The sequence below is a fragment of the Aedes aegypti genome, chromosome 3, assembly GCF_002204515.2.
Source record: "Aedes aegypti strain LVP_AGWG chromosome 3, AaegL5.0 Primary Assembly, whole genome shotgun sequence".
NCBI lineage: Eukaryota > Metazoa > Arthropoda > Insecta > Diptera > Culicidae > Aedes > Aedes aegypti.
In genome coordinates, this window is record NC_035109.1 from 103,668,831 (window position 1) to 103,690,087 (window position 21,257).

Sequence of the window (21,257 nt, forward strand, 5' to 3'; positions counted from 1 at the left end):
CAAAACTAGTCTTAGTTAAAAATACTTTTATCCAAATTTTTCCTCATTTTACTAAAAAAATCATTTTTGTTTGACCATAACTTCATAATTACTCAATCGATTCTGAATCTTTCTTCATGTTTTTGAAGAAAATTTATTTGTTTTTAAGTTGTTCATACAACACTTTTTTCTTAAAAATGGTTTTGACTTAATAATTCAACAAAAATTACCCAAAAACATGATTTTTCAATGAAAAAATCAAATTTTTATTGATTATTTAAGTTTTTTTCGCCGAAAATTGCATTTTTCTATTGAACTTAAATTTATAAAGCATCTTGCATTAATTACGAGTTGAATAGTGCATATAAAATTTTACATACGCAAAAATATTTTTGTTGCAGAATTATTTCAAAATTGTTGCAAAGTCACTCACAGAGGTTAAACAAATGAGAAAAACCAGTTTCAGCTTTAGAGATAATATTTAACTGGCAAATAATTAAAAAAAAACTGACATTTTTCGTTAAAAAATCATGTTTTTGTTAAGTTTTTGCTGAAAAACTTGGTTAAGACATATTTAAGTGAAATGTGATGTATGAAAGGTTTGAAACCAATTGAGTTAGCTTCAAAATCATATAAAAAGATTTGGAATCGGTTGAGTAATCATGAAGTTATGGTCAAACAAAGTTGAAATTTTTAGAAAAATGAAGAATTTTTTTGAATAAATTACTTATAACTAAAACTATTTTTGATTTTAGACAAATTTGATGTTCTATAGAGTTTTCATAAATTTAATTTTGAAGGTATTGATGCTAAAAGTTTCAAAATCGGTTGGAAAATAACAAAGTTATGTTTACTTCACTGAAGGTCATTTTTCATAACCTGAAAATTTACCTTCAAGACGCTTGAGCCACCTCTAAATTTCAATATTTTTGGCTCAGATTTTGAGGTTTCTCTTTTAATGTGATTAGAATTCAGTAGAGCATACGAATTTTTGGTTTTGAGAATTTTTGAAAAATAAGCCGCACCCTACTGTACACCCGCCTGAAACGCGAGGCAGCAAAGGTTGGACTGGTGGTGAATGCGGCCAAGACATAGTACATGTTAGCTGGTGGGGCCGAGCGCGACAGGCCTCGCCTAGTGTTACGATAGACGGGAATATTTTCAAGGTGGTCGACGAGTTCGTCTACCTTGGATCCTTGCTGACGGCTGACAATAACGTTGGCCGTGAAATACGGAGGCGCATCATCAGTGAAAATGGCCTCCACAAGAAGCTGCGGTAAAAAAAATCACACCCGCACCAAATGTATCATGTACAGAACCCTCATAAGACCGGTAGTTCTGAACGGGCATGAAACGTGGACGATGCTCGAGGAGGACTTGAAAGCACTTGTAGTCTTCGAACGTCGGGTGCTTAGGACGATCTTTGGCGGTGTGCAAGAAAACGGTGTGTGGCGGCGAAGGATGAACCACGAGCTCGCCCAACTCTACGACGAACCCAGTATCCAGAAGGTGGCCAAAGCTGGAAGGATACGATGGGCAGATCATGTTGCAAGAATGCCGGACAGCAACCCTGCAAAGTTGGTGTTCGCGTCGAATCCGGTTGGTACAAGAAGGCGTAGGGCAGCGAGCTAGGTGGGTGGATCAAGTGCGAATCGATTTGGCGAGCGTGGGGCAGAACCGAGGATGGAGAGATGCGGCCACGAACCGAGTAATGTGGCGTGAAATTGTTGATTCTGTGTTATCTGTTTAGATGTTAACTAGATAAATTAAATAACGTTTCTTCGCAAAACTAGTTATTGTTTAGTGAGGCTTTTAGCCCTAGTAAAATATTGGGTCAGATATACGCTGCCGTCAATCGCAAGTCAGTCCCATCTGTAAAAATTAGGCATTGAGAAAATGCGTTGTGAAGTTTTCAAACTCGTTTTCCATACGAATATTAGAAAAAATCCTGCGAATTAGAACATGTTCAAATCTCAATGAATCTTTCGAAACTTGCTTTTCACTACGACATCTTTCCGAGAAAAATATAAAGATGATTGAAACTAATTTAATTCTTCTGTTACACAGTACGTAGATCTGTAGTGGGACTGATATGCGTTTACTTTTCATTATGGGACAATTTGACTCGCTGCAAATCTGATCATTTCATTAGTGCAGCTGAAAGAGCATTGGAAGATATGTTGAAAACTGAACAAAACTCAAATTTGACGAAAATGCAGATATGACTGACTTGTGATTCACGGCAGTATGGCTGTGTGTTGTTACCAATTTAGTTTTAGATTCTCTAAAGGGAATCCTACTATCAAGATTCAAGAAATGGAATAAGAGAATTTAGAATGATTTTTCATACAGGGCCTTCTTTATACTAGGTTAAGTTCACAGCTGCAAAACGAAGTCATGCTAAGGTGTCTGGGTTCGATTCCCGGTCGATCCATGATTTTTTGGTTTTAGAAATATTGTATCACCGTTCATGTCACAAGTAGGGATGATTCGATTCAAGTAAATACGAATAAATATTCGTTACTTTTGATTAGATTTAAATTTTAGATTAGAATTAAAATTGGAATCAATTCTTTTCTCTGCGATACCAAGTAGGCTAAACCAGAAAAAATGATAAGGTTAATTTGAAAGATTTAAGTAATACATTATATAAATGAATGACCTAAAATTTAAGGCGATAATGTAAATTAGCGTTTAATTTATTCTTTATTTAAAAATCAGTTTTGTAAAAAAATGGAAAGAGGTTTAAAACAGGTCCGATTGCTGGATTATTCTTCAAAGTTAGTCTTCCCAAGTTGTTGCAAAAATGTTGCTGTTTCATGTGAAATTATATCAATATAATAAATTGTTTCATTGAACTTGCATTCCTTTAACTTATTATATTATTATATGAACAAAAATAACTTAATGAGACCACACCATGTTTGAAAATCGGCCAAAAATTGGCATAGCTTTCCACATATTGAGTTTAATTTTGAATAAGAAAATAATATCTTCTAAATATTAAAACTGTTAATTATACTGCTGTTTTTCGATTTAACTGTTGTGGGATATGCAGCGTCTATTTTAATTTGAGCATTTTCAATAAAACGACTTGACAGCTTACCAAGGTAATGAAAACGGTACTGTACCTTTAAATAAGGGAAGAATGGTCAGCCTAGCTGAAGAGAAAATTGTTGAAATCGATCACTACAGTTAAATCCCTTAGAAACTGAATGCGAGACATAATTTCTATCACCACGAATAAACACAGCTCGTTAAAATTTGGAAAATAACATGAGGTAACTGCAAATAATTTTCATTTTATAATCTAAAAATAAGGAATCGATAAATGTTTCCATTATGCCCTTAATCTCGCTGTATCGGCATATTTTTATCTAGCATGTAAGACACTTTCTGATATTTTTTTTTTCATTGAAGTTGTGCCAAGGTCTTAATTGTCCAATATTCTTATTTGCTTCGATATACATTAACAAGAAAATTATAGTTGGTAGTCATGTTGCCGCTGCCTCTTGCACTTTCCAAGATGAAAATTATAAATTAACGATATATTATTTGTGAAAAACACTGCAAAAAACCTTTTGTTCACAAAAGTTATTAACTGAATGCAAAAGTAGAAAGTTAGAACTTCATGTTGCCATGAAACTAGCTGAGTAGAATGGAGATTCTTAAAGGTAAAGTAGACTAAAATTTAGCATAAATTTGTCTGCATACTGTAATACAGTAGTATCTACACCATACAATTAAAGTTAAAGAGCAAACCTACTCTTATTTAAGTATAATAGGAAAATTTATCATAGTGTCCGGCTTTCTAAGTGTTCGAAGCATAATGCTATATGCGATTTAAAATTGTGACGGCGTTGCTGTTCTGTCAAACACACAAGACTACCCAAGTAACATTAGGGGTCATTTAAAAATGACATCCGTCATTTTGGGTGGGGGGTCTATAATAGTGTGACAATGCATGTATAAGGTATTGGAATAGCGTGATAGAGAAAGGGGGGCCTAAAAATCCTGAAAAACGATGGACGTCATATTTGAATCTTCCCTTAGTAGTTGACCAACAGCTTATTCAGGTGAAATTTGCTTCAGAGTGTTGTTCCCTTACAATGTTTCTTGGGTACGATGGCGCTATCTATGCTTTTCATAGCGGCTGTTTTGGTTATTTTTAAGATCAATTCCGAAAACAATAGGCGTCATGTTTTGATCTTCCATATCTTTATCTCCTAACGTTCAATTGAATCTGAATGTTACTCCTCTGTGCAATTGGCTCTTTTGATGAAATTCCAGAAGTGTTCTCATCCAAAGCATGAAATCATGAAAAACCATTCCGACGAGTCCTCGAACCAAAAATCTCGTCACACCACATTCTCCTATCGACGCTCATGACTCGGAAAAGATCCCCTTGTTAACAATCTTCTGCAGCGAAATTGCATCTCCCATTGCATCGCCAGCCAGCATGGTTAGGTCGGTAGCAGTTGCAGGTGGGTACCACATAGGTGCATCAGGTGGAGGTCGGTTTTGGACTTTGCGTATCGCACTGGCAAACTTCCTACACACTGGACCGCATCCAGCAGATATAGCAGTAGTTAGTATAGCTGGTGAAGTGAAGACTCGGTTTTGGCGCTAGTGTCCTCCCTCTTCTGTCAGCTGCTATTACAGCTCAGGTAACCCCGGGCGGAGTGTGATATGTTTTCGGTTTAGTTTTTCCCTTACACGATATAAAAGACCTTGCACACATTACCGCTGCATTCATTTATCAATCACAAAGCACGGTAAGTGCAAGTGCAAGTGCAAGTAGTCTGCAGGCGTGTTACGCGTGGTGTTGTTGCTGTTGCATAAAACGAGAGTTATTAAGCGGAGGAAGGCGGCAGTTGGCAGATCGCTGAAGTGTTGTGCTCAGATTTAGTTGTTTTCATCGACGTTTCCCGCTTAAAGGCGGACGACGAACTTGTTGTGGTTAGTTGGGTGTTAATTGGACGCGAAGAAAATGAAGACAATTTTGTGCATAATTGGGCTGATGGTAGTGGTTTGTGACCTGGCCCAAGCTGAACCGGAACCAGTTGCTCCGGATACACGGAAAGCAAGACATCCATCTAGTGGACCCACGAGTTACAACTCAATCCCTGGTCCTGACAGTGAAACCTTGAGCAAGCTGCAGAATCAGGTTGCTCCTTCGGTACAAATCCCGCTCAAGCCTATTGGATCTCCTGGAAAAACTTCTGAAGCACCTCAAGCTTATACCGTAACGTCTAACCAACCCACAAATCCTCACCCGTCAACATTCACTGCTCAGAACATCGCCGGGCAGTACTATGTTGCGATGACACCTCAAGCCACAGGAAACCAAGTATTGTCTCCAGGTACAGTATTGACCCGAATCCGAAGTTACTTCCGCTAGATTGTATAACATAACTTAGAAATCCATTTCTGGGAATGAAATTTATCGGAAGACCATTCAGGGGTTATGCACAAATTATGTATCGCTCCAAGGACCGCACACTGGAACTGATCGCTGTCGTTCACGGATAAAACCTCTAGTAGTTCGACAAACATTAACAGAATAAAATTAGCTTTCAATAGGTGGTAATAGCAAGTGATTTTGATTTATGAGTATTGAGTTATGATTTTTCAAACCTTAAAATAAGCCTAAAAACACATTTTCAACTTGAAGCATAGTGAAATCTCTATCAAATGAGCTGAAAATTTGACCAGACATTGTTCTTAGCATGAGAATTCAGAATACTGCTTGACCGGAAGATTTCCAGACATTTTTTCAAATATGAACAGGTCTGATATGCATCCTAGAAGTTCGGTGTCTTCGGCATAGTAGTTTGGAACAATTTTGACAGTTTTATCAGTTTTGATTCTTGCAAAAAACTTGGTATGTTTATTGAGGCATTTTATATAATTTTTTTCTGAGGACACTTACCCTCCTATTACTGACGTGGATGGCGCTGTATGACACTGTTTTGAAAAGTAAATTTACACCAGTTACTAGAGAAAGTTTCGTGTTAATTGTTGCTTTTAGTAAAAACAGTCCCACAACAGTGTTTTATTGAATCCAGGATAACTCATGAAGCGGCAGATGGCAGCAGATTATTTTTTGACTACGACTTTTTTACGAGTTTTTATTTCAGTCTTATTAGCTTAGTTGATTCACAATTCCTTGAAATGAGCGCCTTTGAAAACACGTGTAGGGACCTAGCGCAATATTGTACTAAATTCTTGGTAAAAAAAATCAATAGAAACCAAATTTAAAGCTCGTTTAATATCTAAGAACACAACTAATTTCTCCTTGTCCGCAATTTTGTGCAAAATAAACAAAACTCGTACAACATATTTCAAATCTTCAGAAATGTGATATAGAAGGAAGCAAAGGAAAAAATATCAATAATTTACTAAAATAAGGTCTAGTAAAATAGGTAGTCATGGCTATTCAAACTTTTACCTTACATACACACACAATACACAAAAAACATACGGGATTTTTAATCTTACCAATCCTACACAATTACAAACAATTTTGGATGTGGTCACGTCTCTGTGGTGGGTTAAATATCAATGACAGAAAATTAATTCACAGGTCACTGTTTAAACATTTAGTTCCGATTTTTTTCTATCACGTTTTTTGACGTGTAAATCTGGTACGATTTCTACATAATTAGATAATTCCCAAGTATTTGAAATAGTTAAACAATCCGCTTATTGCTTCAGTAACGACTGTCATTCTAGTTCATAATGCATGCCCAAAACAACTCAGAAAGCCTTGTTTGATAAACGTTCAACTCGTGCTGTATAAATCATCATTCTGCAAGTTGTTGCGTACTATTATCTGGAGTATAGTGAGGAAAAAAGTTAACTTTGAAATCAAAACTAAAATATATTTGTATATTTTAAGTTCTTCATTTGTGCTATTATTGCGTTAGAATATTCCATCATTCCGGTATAGGCCTTTTCATATGACAGGTCCTTCTATGCATTTATTTACATCGGTGCATACACAGGCCTGTCAATTTCATAGAAGAACTGCCAAAAAGTTTCCGAATCAGCTGATTTGAAACGTCACGTAAAAAGACTTATACAAAAGGAACATTACAATCAATAGAAGCTCAATAGCACACAATTATGCCTTCCATTTACGTAATACTGCAAGGTGCTGTCAGTTTGTGTGACTTTGGACATATCTATATGGGTTCCACATCAAGTGTGAACAACATGTATAATCGACCAACCAAATTCTGGCCATAACGGTTATCAACTGGACACATACAAAAATCACAATTTTTTTGCCTATTGGATCACCTCTTGGTACATGGAACTCTTGGTACATGGAAAATTTGACAAAATCCTATGATTTTACTTACTTAATTCAATTCTTCAAAAATATAGAAATAATCATATACAGTCGACTCTTTACATCTCGATGTTCTACATCTCAATATCTCTCCCTATGTCGATGATTGCTTTGGTCCCTATATTCTGCATACGATTTCTCTCTCCATATCTTGATATCCTCCATATCTCTCGCTTACAGGAAAAAAAAATATTTAAAAATTAGATTGCATCCTTTATTGCACTAAATGAATGCAGTGTGCAAAAACGACAAAATTATGAATTTGTTTTGACCTTGATGTATGAATTTGATCATAAGATTTGCTTAATAAAGATTCTGGAAGCACTGGCTTTGTATCGTCAAGATCATGTAAAACAAAGAGGAATTCTTAGTTGAGCTGCCACGTCCTGTCCTAGCTCGTGTGGGTGTCCTTGAAATATGTTTATGCTCCAAGAAACAGTCCAACTGTAACGGCATTTTTCATAGTTGCAAAAAAACTACATATTTACAATTATTTGTTTTAAAATATATACGCAAAACAATGATCTTTTTGAGCAGTTAAATAAACTTTTTATTGACAGATCTGAGAATACTTTTAAATGTGTATTATTCAAAATGTTGGAGACATGATTTAACACGAGTTGTTAAAATCATAAAAAATTCTTGTGTCAAATATGGAATAGTACTAAAACTTTAACCACAAATGTTTTCATTCTGATGTGCGAAGTGTTGAACCATAAGCTTCCAGAAAGTGCATAACCCTAGGGAAATATTTTTTTCGTATTGATTCTGGCCTATATTTTTCCATCACATTTAAAAAAAAAAGTCAATTAAGAAAATTTTAATATGCTTGCTGTCAAGGATCATAATAATAGGGGTATTCACTTAAAGTAACTTAAAGTAACTTAAACTGAGATATTAGTAATGAAACATTTCTAATAAAATATTCCTTTTCTGGCTCCAGACGATAAAAAATAAGACGTATATAATCTAGCTACCCAACCAAATATCAGGATTGTCAAAAGTTTGTTTATTTGAATTAGGAACTTTTATTCGCAGCGTTTCAACCAATAGTCAACCAAACTTAGTAGAAGACCGTTCAACTTTTGCTTTACGATACCTAGAGTTCTTCCCGGATCGTTACCGAAGTTCAACGAATTGAACCTACTGATGCCACACGAACTCCATATTCTACTTATTATCGCTAAAATGGCTTCGACTGCTTCTGAATAACTCCCTTTCCAAATGATAATCCTTATTTGTTTCAGCACCGAAAACAACGGTCTTGAAGCCTCAAATATTCAAATACAGAATTCGATGGCAAACAATTGGTGTCAATGCGCGTTGCGTTCAGTTTGATTAAGACTCAGATATGAAAATGCTTAGACATAGACGTAGCTTTCTGCCACCAAATGGTAGCATGCGTTTCTCACTGTGAACATTCAATTAAACAAACAATATCCGGCAATACTGTACCTTTTTCATTCTAAAGTATTCGTTCTACGTCCATGCTCGAATATTAATGTAATTTTTCCTAAGCCATTTCTGAAAAAAAAACTCCCAAATCTATGGACAATCCTACTCGCATCAACGTTTTCCAGTTGTTTTTCATGCTGTGGTTTCGAAATTTGTTGTTTATTTGTAAATAACGTACCTGGCAGTTGCTATGATGACCAACGCATTCTTGGATCGGTTGACTGTTGAAACTCAACAACTTGAAATAATTCCTTAGTAGCATACGCAATTTTGTGAAATATTTGAAATAACCAATTCATCACCATATACGCAGGGATTTACGCCGTTAAGTGAATACCCTTAATATAATAAATAAGATATGTATCTGAATAATAATAAATATTAAAAATCTCCAAATAGTTTAAAGAGTACTTATCGTAATGAAAACAAATTTATTCATTCGTGTTTATTAAACATTTCACTATCAAAAACACTTAACCACGTTAGATATTTTGAGCCAATATTGAGAACTTGCGTTCCAAATTCTCCATATATTAAAGACAAACTCACATTTCGACGTAGTATTGTTAAATATAAAGCTTAGATAGTCTGGGCAAATTAAAACGGAAAAATGAAAACAAAATAGACGTTTAAAAAGTTCAAAATAGTGTTCCCAGATAATGGATTTTTAACAATTGTTTTGTTTTCAATCCACTCATTAAAATAATAGACAAAATATGTACTCTAATCAACCATGAGATCGCAGTGTTGCCAGAACTGTTTTAAAACAAAAAGGAGGCATTTTACCTCACTGTTCAAACTATGAAGAAGGATTGTGCTACTTTTCCTCTAATGTCAGTTCCCCGAACGCCAGTTCACCGAATGCCAGTTCCCCGAATAACCCATTTCCCTTTAAAGTGCTTGTCATAACTTCATCCATTTCAGGGTGTGAATGAGTCGGTTATCTGATATGCATCCTTCGATTTTACGACATTTCCCCGAAGCCCATTTCCCCGAAACCCATTTCCCCGAATGATTTTTCCTCGACGGATTGTCGCCCGAAAACCATTTTCCCGAAAGTTTCCTATGACTTCCTAAAACATTTTCGTCATTTTCTAATTTTTGATTATCGGCATAATTTACTGAATTCAACAAGCTAGATAATCGCTTCATATTGATGTTCTCTTATGAATGATTTGAATCGAAAAAACGACAGGATTGGAAATTAATGACAGTTTTTATCGGCAAGTCTGCTTTTAAAAATAAGTTAAAAAACTAAAATCATTATTTAAATTTTATTTTGCTAAGTATCATAATAAAAATGCATAATATGTAGAAGGTGGGTATTGAAAGATTCTAAGAGGTGAACAAATCTGATGCTTAATGGCGTTTGTCTGGACTTGATTTATCTAAATGACATCTGGCTGAACGGGAAACAATAGAAATAAAAAATAAAGTTTGACTGATTAAAAACAGTTTGCAGATTTCAAATTGGCAAATCATTTTGAGCATCAGATACTTAAAACACATCGATTTTATAAAAAAGTTCAACATGTCATCAAATCTTACATCAGCTAGCACGTTGAATACCTTTTGGCAGCAGGATCATGAATAGCTTTCAGTATGTAAATGATATTACGATTTTTTCGAATCAACCTTAAAAATGTGGTCAATGGACATCGAAGTGTTGGACGTCTGCTTGTCTGTGCTTAAATTATTTCGATGTTTCAGGTATGTAATGGCAGAAGAAAGAAGAAGCTGCTAATAAGTAAAAGTAAAACATTGAGGATGCTACAGATCCTGAGTAGCGTCTGTAGGTTCCCAGCTGTTCTTGCAATAACGGAGTAGAAACTGCGGGCGGACAATCATGTTCACGGTCATGCTCATGCTCTTATAACTTTGCAAAACATCAGTGATCATTAGTCGTGAATAATTTTATGATAAATCATTAACGCTCTAATCGAAATGCAGTATTGTTTGGGATTTAACATTGAAAATTAGGATTATTTTTGCTTAAAAAGCATTTTTTAAAGATTCTCTCAAAATATCTCGGGAAACTCAGTGTTTTCGACAATAATTTGTCAAATAAATACGATAGAGTTGAAAATTTTAAAATAATAGTTTCTCATTCGACAAAATGACGGTTCTAAGTTTTAAATTTGAGAATAGATACATTTGGCAACACTGCATTAAAACATTAAGGCGAAGTAGGCTGTGATTGAAATTTATACTGGGCATTAGACCTGTTCATATTTTAGAAAAAATGCCTGGAAATCTATCGGTCAAACAGTATTCGGAATTCTCATACCAACTAAAATGTCTGGTCAAATTTTCAGCTCATTTGATAAAGATTTCAGTATGCTTCAAGTTAAAAATGTGTTTTTGGACTTATTTCAAGGTTTAAAAAATCATAACTAGCATGTGGAATATCAAAACCACATGCTATTACCACTATTTGAAAGCTAATTCTATTTTGTTAAAGTTTCTCGAACACGCTAATAAGATTAAATTGAGTTTTAACATTGTTTGATCCAAATGTGTACTCCGCAGTACCCAGAAATTACAATTTTCTCAATATACATGGTATATAAAACACCCATTGGCATTATTTTTTCAGGCCCTAGTCAACGGGAATCAAACAAAATACATATATGAATTCATTGACCATCAAAAGACTACATGTTGCTTAAGGCAATAAATCACAATAAATGCCCAAACAAAGATCGAGCACCACGTCGCAATCTGATAATAGTTAAATCATGCATGACACATGTACCGGAAACGAATGAATTGAACAAGTTAGCATTGCTTTTTCTTTCCGAGTGATGATTGTTTTGATCGCATTTCACTGATCATTTAGAACGATTTGAAAACAATCATCATCATCGACTGAGAAAAGACAGTGCTAACGTGTTCATTTTTTGAATTCCTTGAAGCTCACGGTGGTGCTCTTGGCTCATCCACAGTGGATTTACAAATGCGCTTTATAATTACCTATTTTTTACAATTTATTTTCGTAACATAAATGGTAACTTTGAGCGGGATTGACTTTTAGATATGCATTGTCATCATGTCTGGTAATTAAAAATACGAAATTTTCATGCAGGTATGTGTTTTCTGGGAGAAAACTCCCCAAAAATAGTGATTTTCAAGAACCTCGAGATACAACCCTCAACCAAACTATGTTAAAACTTGCTCCAATCATAAAACGGTGTTCGGCAAAATTTCGTAGAATTGGATAACCTACTATGTAGAGGTATTTCCGATAAATTTTAATGTTTCGTTCGGTAGTTATGATTTTTTAAAGCTTGAAAATAGCTTAAAAACACATAATTGATTGGAAGCACAACTAAATATAGGGTGCCGGTGCCATTAGTGGACTACCTAAGCTATAAAAAATCATAACAAAATAACGAAATGCCCTAACTGAGATCTTTTGACGTTAACAGAAAGATTTCAACCTCTACTATATGGAAAAAATATAAAAAGAGTGATAAAACTAATTTTTTAACATAAAATCGCTTGAGCCACTATTGGTACACGTGTTCCAGTAGTTGCGCTAGTGCTCCAGTAGTAGACGTTCGGGAATGATACAAGGAATTTTAAACAAAATGGTAAATTTTTACATAGGTTTAACATTTTTCCCTCGGAACAGCAACTAATATCTTTCGAATGAACCATTAAGATAATCACTGGGACTTTTCTTCATTTTTATACATCCATTTTAAATACTGCTTCCAACCGTTGATCCACTACTGGAACACGACGGCTACTATTGGTGCAAGGGAGCCAATTTTTTACGTAAACTTAATTATTTATATGACTTTTTGATAAGATAAAAAGCTGAAATTTGACAAATCTACTAAACTAGAGGCGATCTATCCACCAAAAATAGCACATGCCGTTTTTATCAAATAATGTACATTTTATTCCATAGTCCAATCTACTGGTACATTACAACCATTGGTACCGGCACCCTACTCTAAATTGAATAAAAGTTTGACCAGAAGTTCATTTTGCAATGAAAAATCAAAGTATTGGTTGACTGGGGAGTTTCCAGACATTTTTGAAAAAATGAATAGGTCTACTGGGCATAGATTATTGTGGCTGATTCACTTCACGATTGCGAATCAAAGCAAACCACTTGGTTTTGCACTGACATAGCTGAACAAGTATCAGCATCCTTTTTGCATGTGAACAATTCTCGCTGAAACCAGGCCTCCATCGGCACCAACATTGAACTTTTAAAACTGACCACATATATTTTTTGTAGCCAAAAAATGACGGATGATAGTTTTGAGAAACGAAAATTTTACTATAAAACTACAATAATTTCGGCATGTGTTAAATGTTTACAAATTGTGTAATTATGATCTAATTTTGTCCCCAAAATAACTTCCAGAATCCCTGAAGAAGATCCAATACGGAGCGAAACGTTGGAGAAGAAACAAGACTATAGTTTTTGATCCCAAAAATTTGACTGAAACCCAAATTCGATCCGAAAACCTACTTTGAAAAATGGTAAATTCATCCTTTGTGATGAATAAGGAAGCTTTTATGTTGTTGCTCTGCTCATGATGCTCACCAAACCTGACAAGAACTGCTTTCAAGTCCGAACCCTCCCAAAACCCGATATTTTTGGAGCCTTTTAAATACGACCCGAATCTGAAAAAATCAAATCTCCAACCCGAATCCGACCCGAACCTATCGGGTTCGGGTTTGGGTTGGGTTTTAGGCAGAAATTTGCAAAAAGTTATATTCATTGTCCTATTATTGCGGTATTTGATTTTTCTCAAAAGTGTAGAATTTTACATCACAGTTCAGTGTCTATCGTGCAACTTCATCCATCATTAAATAAAATACCTGCCACATGTAATTGTTTTAGTTCTAAACTCAAAAATTCACACTTATAAAACTAGTTTCATAAATAGATGCTTCTTGATACATCATTTGACACTGGTCATAGAATTTTGAAAGTATTTATTTGGTTCAGATAGGGAATATTATGAACTTCCATCATCATCAATAATATCTATAGAAAATATATAGGTTTCGATTTATAACGAGGATTTTAATATATACCGATATAATAAAGACTACCGCTATAATGGGCAAATTACCCTACTGTTTTTTCGTGATTGTTAATAAATCAAAATATCTATTCATTAATGACGAGCTGCACAGTATTGTTGAAAGAACAGCTTATTTTTTAAAGAAAGGTGAATCATCTATGAAATGCATACATATATTTGAATATATTGCATATCGATGTGACCAACTATAAAGAAATGTTAGTCTCCTCTTCGATGCTCAAGCATTTTGAAGAAAGACCTTCCCTGTCGAGTTTCTTTCGAGTCATTCGAAAAAATAATTTGTCAGAAAAATAAATTTCCTGTTAATGGTCCTTCCGAGTAATGAATCTCCGGTGAATGATCTTCCGGTAAATTGCATTCCAGGTTACGGTTTCCCGGGCAATGACGTAGAACCCTTCCGCCACCCTAACCAACACATTTTCTTCCTCCCACTCATTCCAGCGACCACCCCGCTGATTATGCAATACATCAACCCACAGGGTCAACCCACCGGAGGTCTTCAGTACATTCAGCTGCTACGTCCCATGGTATACCCGTACGGCACCCAATACGTCCAACCGTCTTACGTCCAACAACAGCAACCGCAGCAGCCATCGAACACCCACGGCCAGCACCAACCTCAGCATCTGCACCAACTCCATTCCCACCTATCCCACTATTCCAGCCCCATCCAGCAGTTGTCCCAAGTGTCCTCCTCGCCCACTTCGCCCACAACCACCCAGTCCAGCTTCGTTCCCTTCCAGCCATCTTCTCTACAGCAATACGCAACAGCAGCCACAGCCGCCACCCACCATCATCTGGCCTCCCCAGCGGCATTCCCTAGCCAAGTTGCCCAGTACTCCAGTCCGGTGCTGTCCTACTATCCCTCCAGGATCTCGCTGATCAACGGTCCCGGCAGCATGGCCCTCAACACTAACGAGTACATGCCCTCGCCGGGCGATCAGGTCTACATCAAAGGAGTGAAATCCATTCGAGCCTAAAGATTAAGCAGCAACACCCGATAATGGTACTGATCTCCCTGCAGGCGTATTCCCGTTCCCTATGGCGTTTCGAGTTTACCACCTTACGATGAGATTCCCGTTGATTATTTATAAAGTATTTAACATGTTACCTAGTTTTAGCGACGCGACCAAACATCCTGCTTAGTGTTTTCTACTAACAAAAGGAATTACCGAAGAAAATAAAATGCGATACAAGAGTGATCGATGGAAACTGGGTTGTAAATGAAATGAATGCCGAAATCAATTGGGAAAATCTTTTTTCTATGCTAGAATGCATGAAACCTTAACTTGGGGACAATAACCGCATATCAGTAAACCATGCAAAAAGTAGACATTTGAGAATATTACTTACTTTACTTTTGCTGGCTCTACGTCCTTCAAGGTATGACCTGCGCCACAATGTTACGCCAATTAACTCGGTCCATGGCTGCTAACCTCCAGTTTCTCGATCGCCCCACACTTCCAAGATCCTGCTCCACTTGGTCAAACCACCTAGCTCGTTGCGCTCCCCTTCGTCTTGTACCGGTCGGATTTGAGGTGAACACCATTTTTGCGGGATTGTCGTCCGGCATTCTCACAACGTGTCCCGCCCATCGTACCCTTCCAGCTTTGACGACCTTCTGGATACTGGGTTCACCGTAGAGTTGCGCAAGCTCGTGGTTCATCCTTCTCCTCCATACACCGTTCTCACATACTCCGCCGAAGATCGTCCTAAGCACACGTCGTTCAAAAACTCCTAGCGCTTGCAGGTCCTCTTCAAGCATTGTCCACGCCTCATGCCCGTAGAGGACTACCGGTCTTAGGGTTCATTCAAATATTACGTAACGCAAAATTTGACAATTTTAGACCCCCTATTTCCCCCACGTTACAACATTTGTATGAAAATTTTTAAATTTTTGTATGGACCGTAACACTATGTAAGACCCCCTCCCTCCCCCAGTTGCGTTACGTAATATTTGAATGATCCCTTATCAGCGTCTTGTACATAGTACACTTATGTAGTACGGAAGTGAAGTTTACCAGACCGCAAGGTCTTGTGGAGTCCGTAGTAAGCACGACTTCCGGCAATGATACGTCTTTGAATTTCTCTGCTGCAGTTGCTATCCGACGTTATCAATGATCCGAGGTAGACAAATTCGTCCACCACCTCGAGCTCATCCCCGTCGATCATCACGCATCTGCCAATGCGAGCTCTATCGCGCTCGGTTCCTCCAGCCAGCAGATATTTCGTCTTCGACGTATTTACCTTCAATCCAACCCGATCTGCTTCACGTTTCAGCCTGGTATACTGTTCAGAAACCACCTGGAACGTTCTTCCGACAATGTCAACGTCGTCAGCAAAGCAGATGAACTGGCTGGATTTATTGAAGATCGTGCTCTGCATGTTTAAGCCCGCCCGTTTCATAACACCTTCTAGCGCAGTATTGAACAGGAGGCAGGAAAGACCATCGCCTTGTCGAAGTCCTTTGCGTGTTTCAAACGGGTCCGATAATGCACCCGATATCTTCACAGAGCACTGTACACTATCCATCGTTGCTTTGATCAGTCTAGTCAGTTTCCCGGGAAAACCATTCTCGTCCATAATCTTCCATAATGGCATAGTCGATGGTATCATAGGCCGCTTTGAAATCGATGAATAGGTAGTGCGTAGGGACTTGATATTCCCGACACTTTTGGAGGATCTGCCGCAACATAAAGATTTGGTCTGTCGTCGATCGCCCGTCCACAAAACCGGCTTGATAACTTCCCACAAAGCATTTTTTAGGCACTTTTTTTCCTTATCCCGGCACATTTCGGCTCGCGGCACAAAGCCTTTGCGGGATGCATTGAGTTTCTTGTAGAACCTTCCCTGTCAGCATACGACCAAGGGATAGTAGCTACTAGACAAGAGGCTAAGGACCACAAATGGGGTCTATTATATACCTGCAGGTACGCGAAGTACCAATGGTACGCATTGTCCAGTCATTTACCAATTTCAAAAATTGAAAATTGAAAATTGAAAATTGAAAATTGAAAATTGAAAATTGAAAATTGAAAAATTGAAAATTGAAAATTGAAAATTGAAAATTGAAAATTGAAAATTGAAAATTGAAAATTGAAAATTGAAAATTGAAAATTGAAAATTGAAAATTGAAAATTGAAAATTGAAAATTGAAAATTGAAAATTGAAAATTGAAAATTGAAAACTGAAAATTCAAAATTCAAAATTCAAAATTCAAAATTCAAAATTCAAAATTCAAAATTCAAAATTCAAAATTCAAAATTCAAAATTCAAAATTCAAAATTCAAAATTCAAAATTCAAAATTCAAAATTCAAAATTCAAAATTCAAAATTCAAAATTCAAAATTCAAAATTCAAGAGGATAAACAACGGCTTTCCATTGCTTAAAACGTTTTGAAATTGCTAAAAATAGATAAATATGGCCTAAAATGGTTTAAATTAGCTTAAAACGGCTTAAATTGACTAAAATGGCTAGAAATGTTCAAAAATAGCTAAATATGCCACAAGACGGCTCAAAAATGACTCAAAATGGCTTAAAATGCTTGAAAATAGTCTAAAACGACTTGAAATAAATTGTTTCTAATGGCTTCAAACGACTTAAGTTAACTCATAAAAAACGGCTTAAAATATCTGAAATGACTTACACTGGCTTCAAACGGTTTAAAATGGCTTAAAATGACAAAATTGGCATAAAATGACTGAAAACGGCTTAAAAAGGATTTAAATAACAGAAAATTGCTGGAAGGGGCTTCAGCGGAATAAAACGGCTTTGAATGGCTTCAAATTGCTCTGAATGGCCTTAAATGGCTATGAATGGTCTAAAATCTAATTTTTAAGCCATTTTGAGTCATGTTTGCAATTTTGATCCATGTTAAGCCCTTTTTAAGCCATTTTGAACAATTTTCAATAATTATAAGTCAAACGGCTTTTATGCCATTTTCAGCATAAAACGACTTGAAATGGCTTAAAATTGCTCAAAATGGCTAAAAAGGGTTAAAAATTGCTAAAAAGCTTAAACTAACATAAAATGACTAAAAATTGCTAAAAATAGCTAGAATGGCTTTTTGTCTTAAATGACCGAAAACGGCTTGATATGGCTTAAAATGACATCTAATGGTGTTAGTTGGCCTTCATTTGATTAAAATAACTTTATTGTCTTTGTCTTCTTGTCTCCTTGTCTTCTTGTCTTCTTGTCTTCTTGTCTTCTTGTCTTCTTGTCTTCTTGTCTTCTTGTCTTCTTGTCTTCTTGTCTTCTTGTCTTGTCTTCTTGTCTTCTTGTCTTCTTGTCTTTTTTTTTTTTTTTTTTTTTTTTTTTTTTTTTTGTCTTCTTGTCTTCTTGTCTTCTTGTCTTCTTGTCTTCTTGTCTTCTTGTCTTCTTGTCTTCTTGTCTTCTTGTCTTCTTGTCTTCTTGTCTTCTTGTCTTCTTGTCTTCTTGTCTTCTTGTCTTCTTGTCTTTTCTTTGTCTTCTTGTCTTTCTTTTTTTTTTTCTTGTCTTCTTGTCTTCTTGTCTTCTTGTCTTCTTGTCTTCTTGTCTTCTTGTCTTCCTTGTCTTCTTGTCTTCTTGTCTTCTTGTCTTCTTGTCTTCTTGTCTTCTTGTCTTCTTGTCTTCTTGTTTTTTTTTTTTTTTTTTTTTTTTTTTTTTTTTTTGTCTTCTTGTCTTCTTGTCTTCTTGTCTTCTTGTCTTCTTGTCTTCTTGTCTTCTTGTCTTCTTGTCTTCTTGTCTTCTTGTCTTCTTGTCTTCTTGTCTTCTTGTCTTCTTGTCTTCTTGTCTTCTTGTCTTCTTGTCTTCTTGTCTTCTTGTCTTCTTGTCTTCTTGTCTTCTTGTCTTCTTGTCTTCTTGTCTTCTTGTCTTCTTGTCTTCTTGTCTTCTTGTCTTCTTGTCTTCTTGTCTTCTTGTCTTCTTGTCTTCTTGTCTTCTTGTCTTCTTGTCTTCTTGTCTTCTTGTCTTCTTGTCTTCTTGTCTTCTTGTCTTCTTGTCTTCTTGTCTTCTTGTCTTCTTGTCTTCTTGTCTTCTTGTCTTCTTGTCTTCTTGTCTTCTTGTCTTCTTGTCTTCTTGTCTTCTTGTCTTCTTGTCTTCTTGTCTTCTTGTCTTCTTGTCTTCTTGTCTTCTTGTCTTCTTGTCTTCTCTTGTCTTCTTGTCTTCTTGTCTTCTTGTCTTCTTGTCTTCTTGTCTTCTTGTCTTCTTGTCTTCTTGTCTTCTTGTCCTCTTGTCTTCTTGTCTTCCTTGTCTTCTTGTCTTCTTGTCTTCTTGTCTTCTTGTCTTCTTGTCTTCTTGTCTCTTGTCTTCTTGTCTTCTGTCTTCTTGTCTTCTTGTCTTCTTGTCTTTCTTGTCTTCTTGTCTTCTTGTCTCTTGTCTTCTTGTCTTCTTGTCTTCTTGTCTTCTTGTCTTCTTGTCTTCCTTGTCTTCTTGTCTTCTTGTCTTCTTGTCTTCTTGTCTTCTTGTCTTCTTGTCTTCTTGTCTTCTTGTCTTCTTGTCTTTCTTGTCTTCTTGTCTTCTTGTCTTCTTGTCTTCTTGTCTTCTTGTCTTCTTGTCTTCTTGTCCTTCTTGTCTTCTTGTCTTCTTGTCTTCTTGTCTTCTTGTCTTCTTGTCTTCTTGTCTTCTTGTCTTCTTGTCTTCTTGTCTTCTTGTCTTCTTGTCTTCTTGTCTTCTTGTCTTCTTGTCTTCTTGTCTTCTTGTCTTCTTGTCTTCTTGTCTTCTTGTCTTCTTGTCTTCTTGTCTTCTTGTCTTCTTGTCTTCTTGTCTTCTTGTCATCTTGTCTACTTGTCTTCTTGTCTTATTTTCCTAAACATGCTAAAAATAACGTCCATTATCACCTCTATGACTCATTTATAATTTCAATTAACCCACGTCACATTGAACCCTTATGACATTTCAAATCTAAGTCACGATCCAAGTAAAAATAATCTCATATGCCATATCAACCTATTGACCTTTGCCTAAAAATCTTAAAACGCCGCACTATTCGTTTGGTCTCAGGTTGCTGCATTGTGTAACATTGTCACCATAGATAAGCAAATCCACCCCTGCAATAGAGGTCACACGTTCCGACTTGAGAAGCACCACCCGTTATCCATAATAAGTCGTTCATAAACGAAATGCTATGTCTGTCCATGGTAAAGCATACCGACATGTTAATGCCCCGAAATAATCTAATCCGCACGCAGCATCTTGATCTTCATTCGTACAGTGTCGCTGATTCGACAGGTGAGTGGCAGTCAACGAGGTGTCAAACCGAAATTGTCCATTTTTTCGGTTTGCGGTTTGGTTTGTTAGATTTATTGCCCTGATAAAATGATCATTTGAAGCACGTATTATTTCTTAAGGTACGCACGCACGTGGGCAAAGTGTCGCTGGTAATAACGAAAGATGATCGGGTGTCACTGGCATGAAGATGCAAGAAAATGGACGATTGAGATAACTGTCTTTTTTGAAGCTAGGTCGAAATAAGAGCAGTCAACTTCAAGGCCGAGACTTTTGATGCATCTTAAATGGTTGGATCACGTGGGTTGGGTTGTCTGCAATGATCTCAAGATCGCCGTTGTGAATTGGTTTCTTAGTAGATGTTAGAGAAGCTGGTAGTACTGCAACGCAAAGGCGCTAAAGTGTTCATGCCGTGTTATATAGCGTTACCATAATCAAACGGTGATCTCCACTCGATCGAGACGTTACGGTTTACTCTTTAGGTGTAGTCTAACCAAAGGCGCTTCAAGCATTCACTGGTTGATTACTAAGTGAGAGTTCATAAGTTAAAGTGTGAAAAATATTAAATTTGAACAAAGTATTATTTCAACATAACTTATGTGCTTATGTGTCCGTAATAACAGTGATAGTGTTTTCGGTGCACTTATTTCTTTTAGTTCAAGACAAGTGTACCGAATACTTTGGGATGTTCTGATGCAAAAATGTGATTTTTATTACATATTTTTGCATTTTAAAATTGTGTGGTAGACCAATTTGAGGTGAAATGCGGAATAATTTCTGGTATTTTTGAGTGCCAAAAATTTATTATATTAATTATTTCCGTTGGCGTAACTAGGATTTTTTCAGGAGGAGCCCTAGGGGCGCCTAGCAAATTCTTGTTTACAGAAATAATGTCTGTCGCAGTAATCACAATATTTTACAAATTTGGTAGTTTTAAAAAAAAATTATTGATTTTATTTATTCGTTATTTTGTCTCATTTTGCTTCACATCAGTGAAATTTGTCAAATTGAATTTTCATTACAGAAAATATTTATTCTTTTTCTAATCCAGTTAAAAACCCCCTCAAGAATTGTAGCAAAAAACTCACAAGGATATCCCTTATGATTGAATAGATTTCTCTGAGAATTCCTACGGGAATTTGTTCATGAATTACTTTTGAACTCCTTCAGTGCTTTCTTTCAGCACTAC

At 36.2% G+C, this 21,257-nt stretch overlaps 1 protein-coding gene across 1 annotated transcript; it reads left to right on the forward strand.

Annotated features, from left to right (window-relative positions):
* Nucleotides 1-4,727: 4,727 nt before the first annotated feature.
* Nucleotides 4,728-15,075, forward strand: LOC5563634 (altered inheritance of mitochondria protein 3). Its single transcript, XM_001647852.2, has 2 exons — nt 4,728-5,342; nt 14,305-15,075. The coding sequence occupies exons 1-2, from the start codon at nt 4,970-4,972 to the stop codon at nt 14,841-14,843; spliced, it is 912 nt and encodes a 303-aa protein (XP_001647902.2). The 5' UTR covers nt 4,728-4,969; the 3' UTR covers nt 14,844-15,075.
* Nucleotides 15,076-21,257: the final 6,182 nt, after the last annotated feature.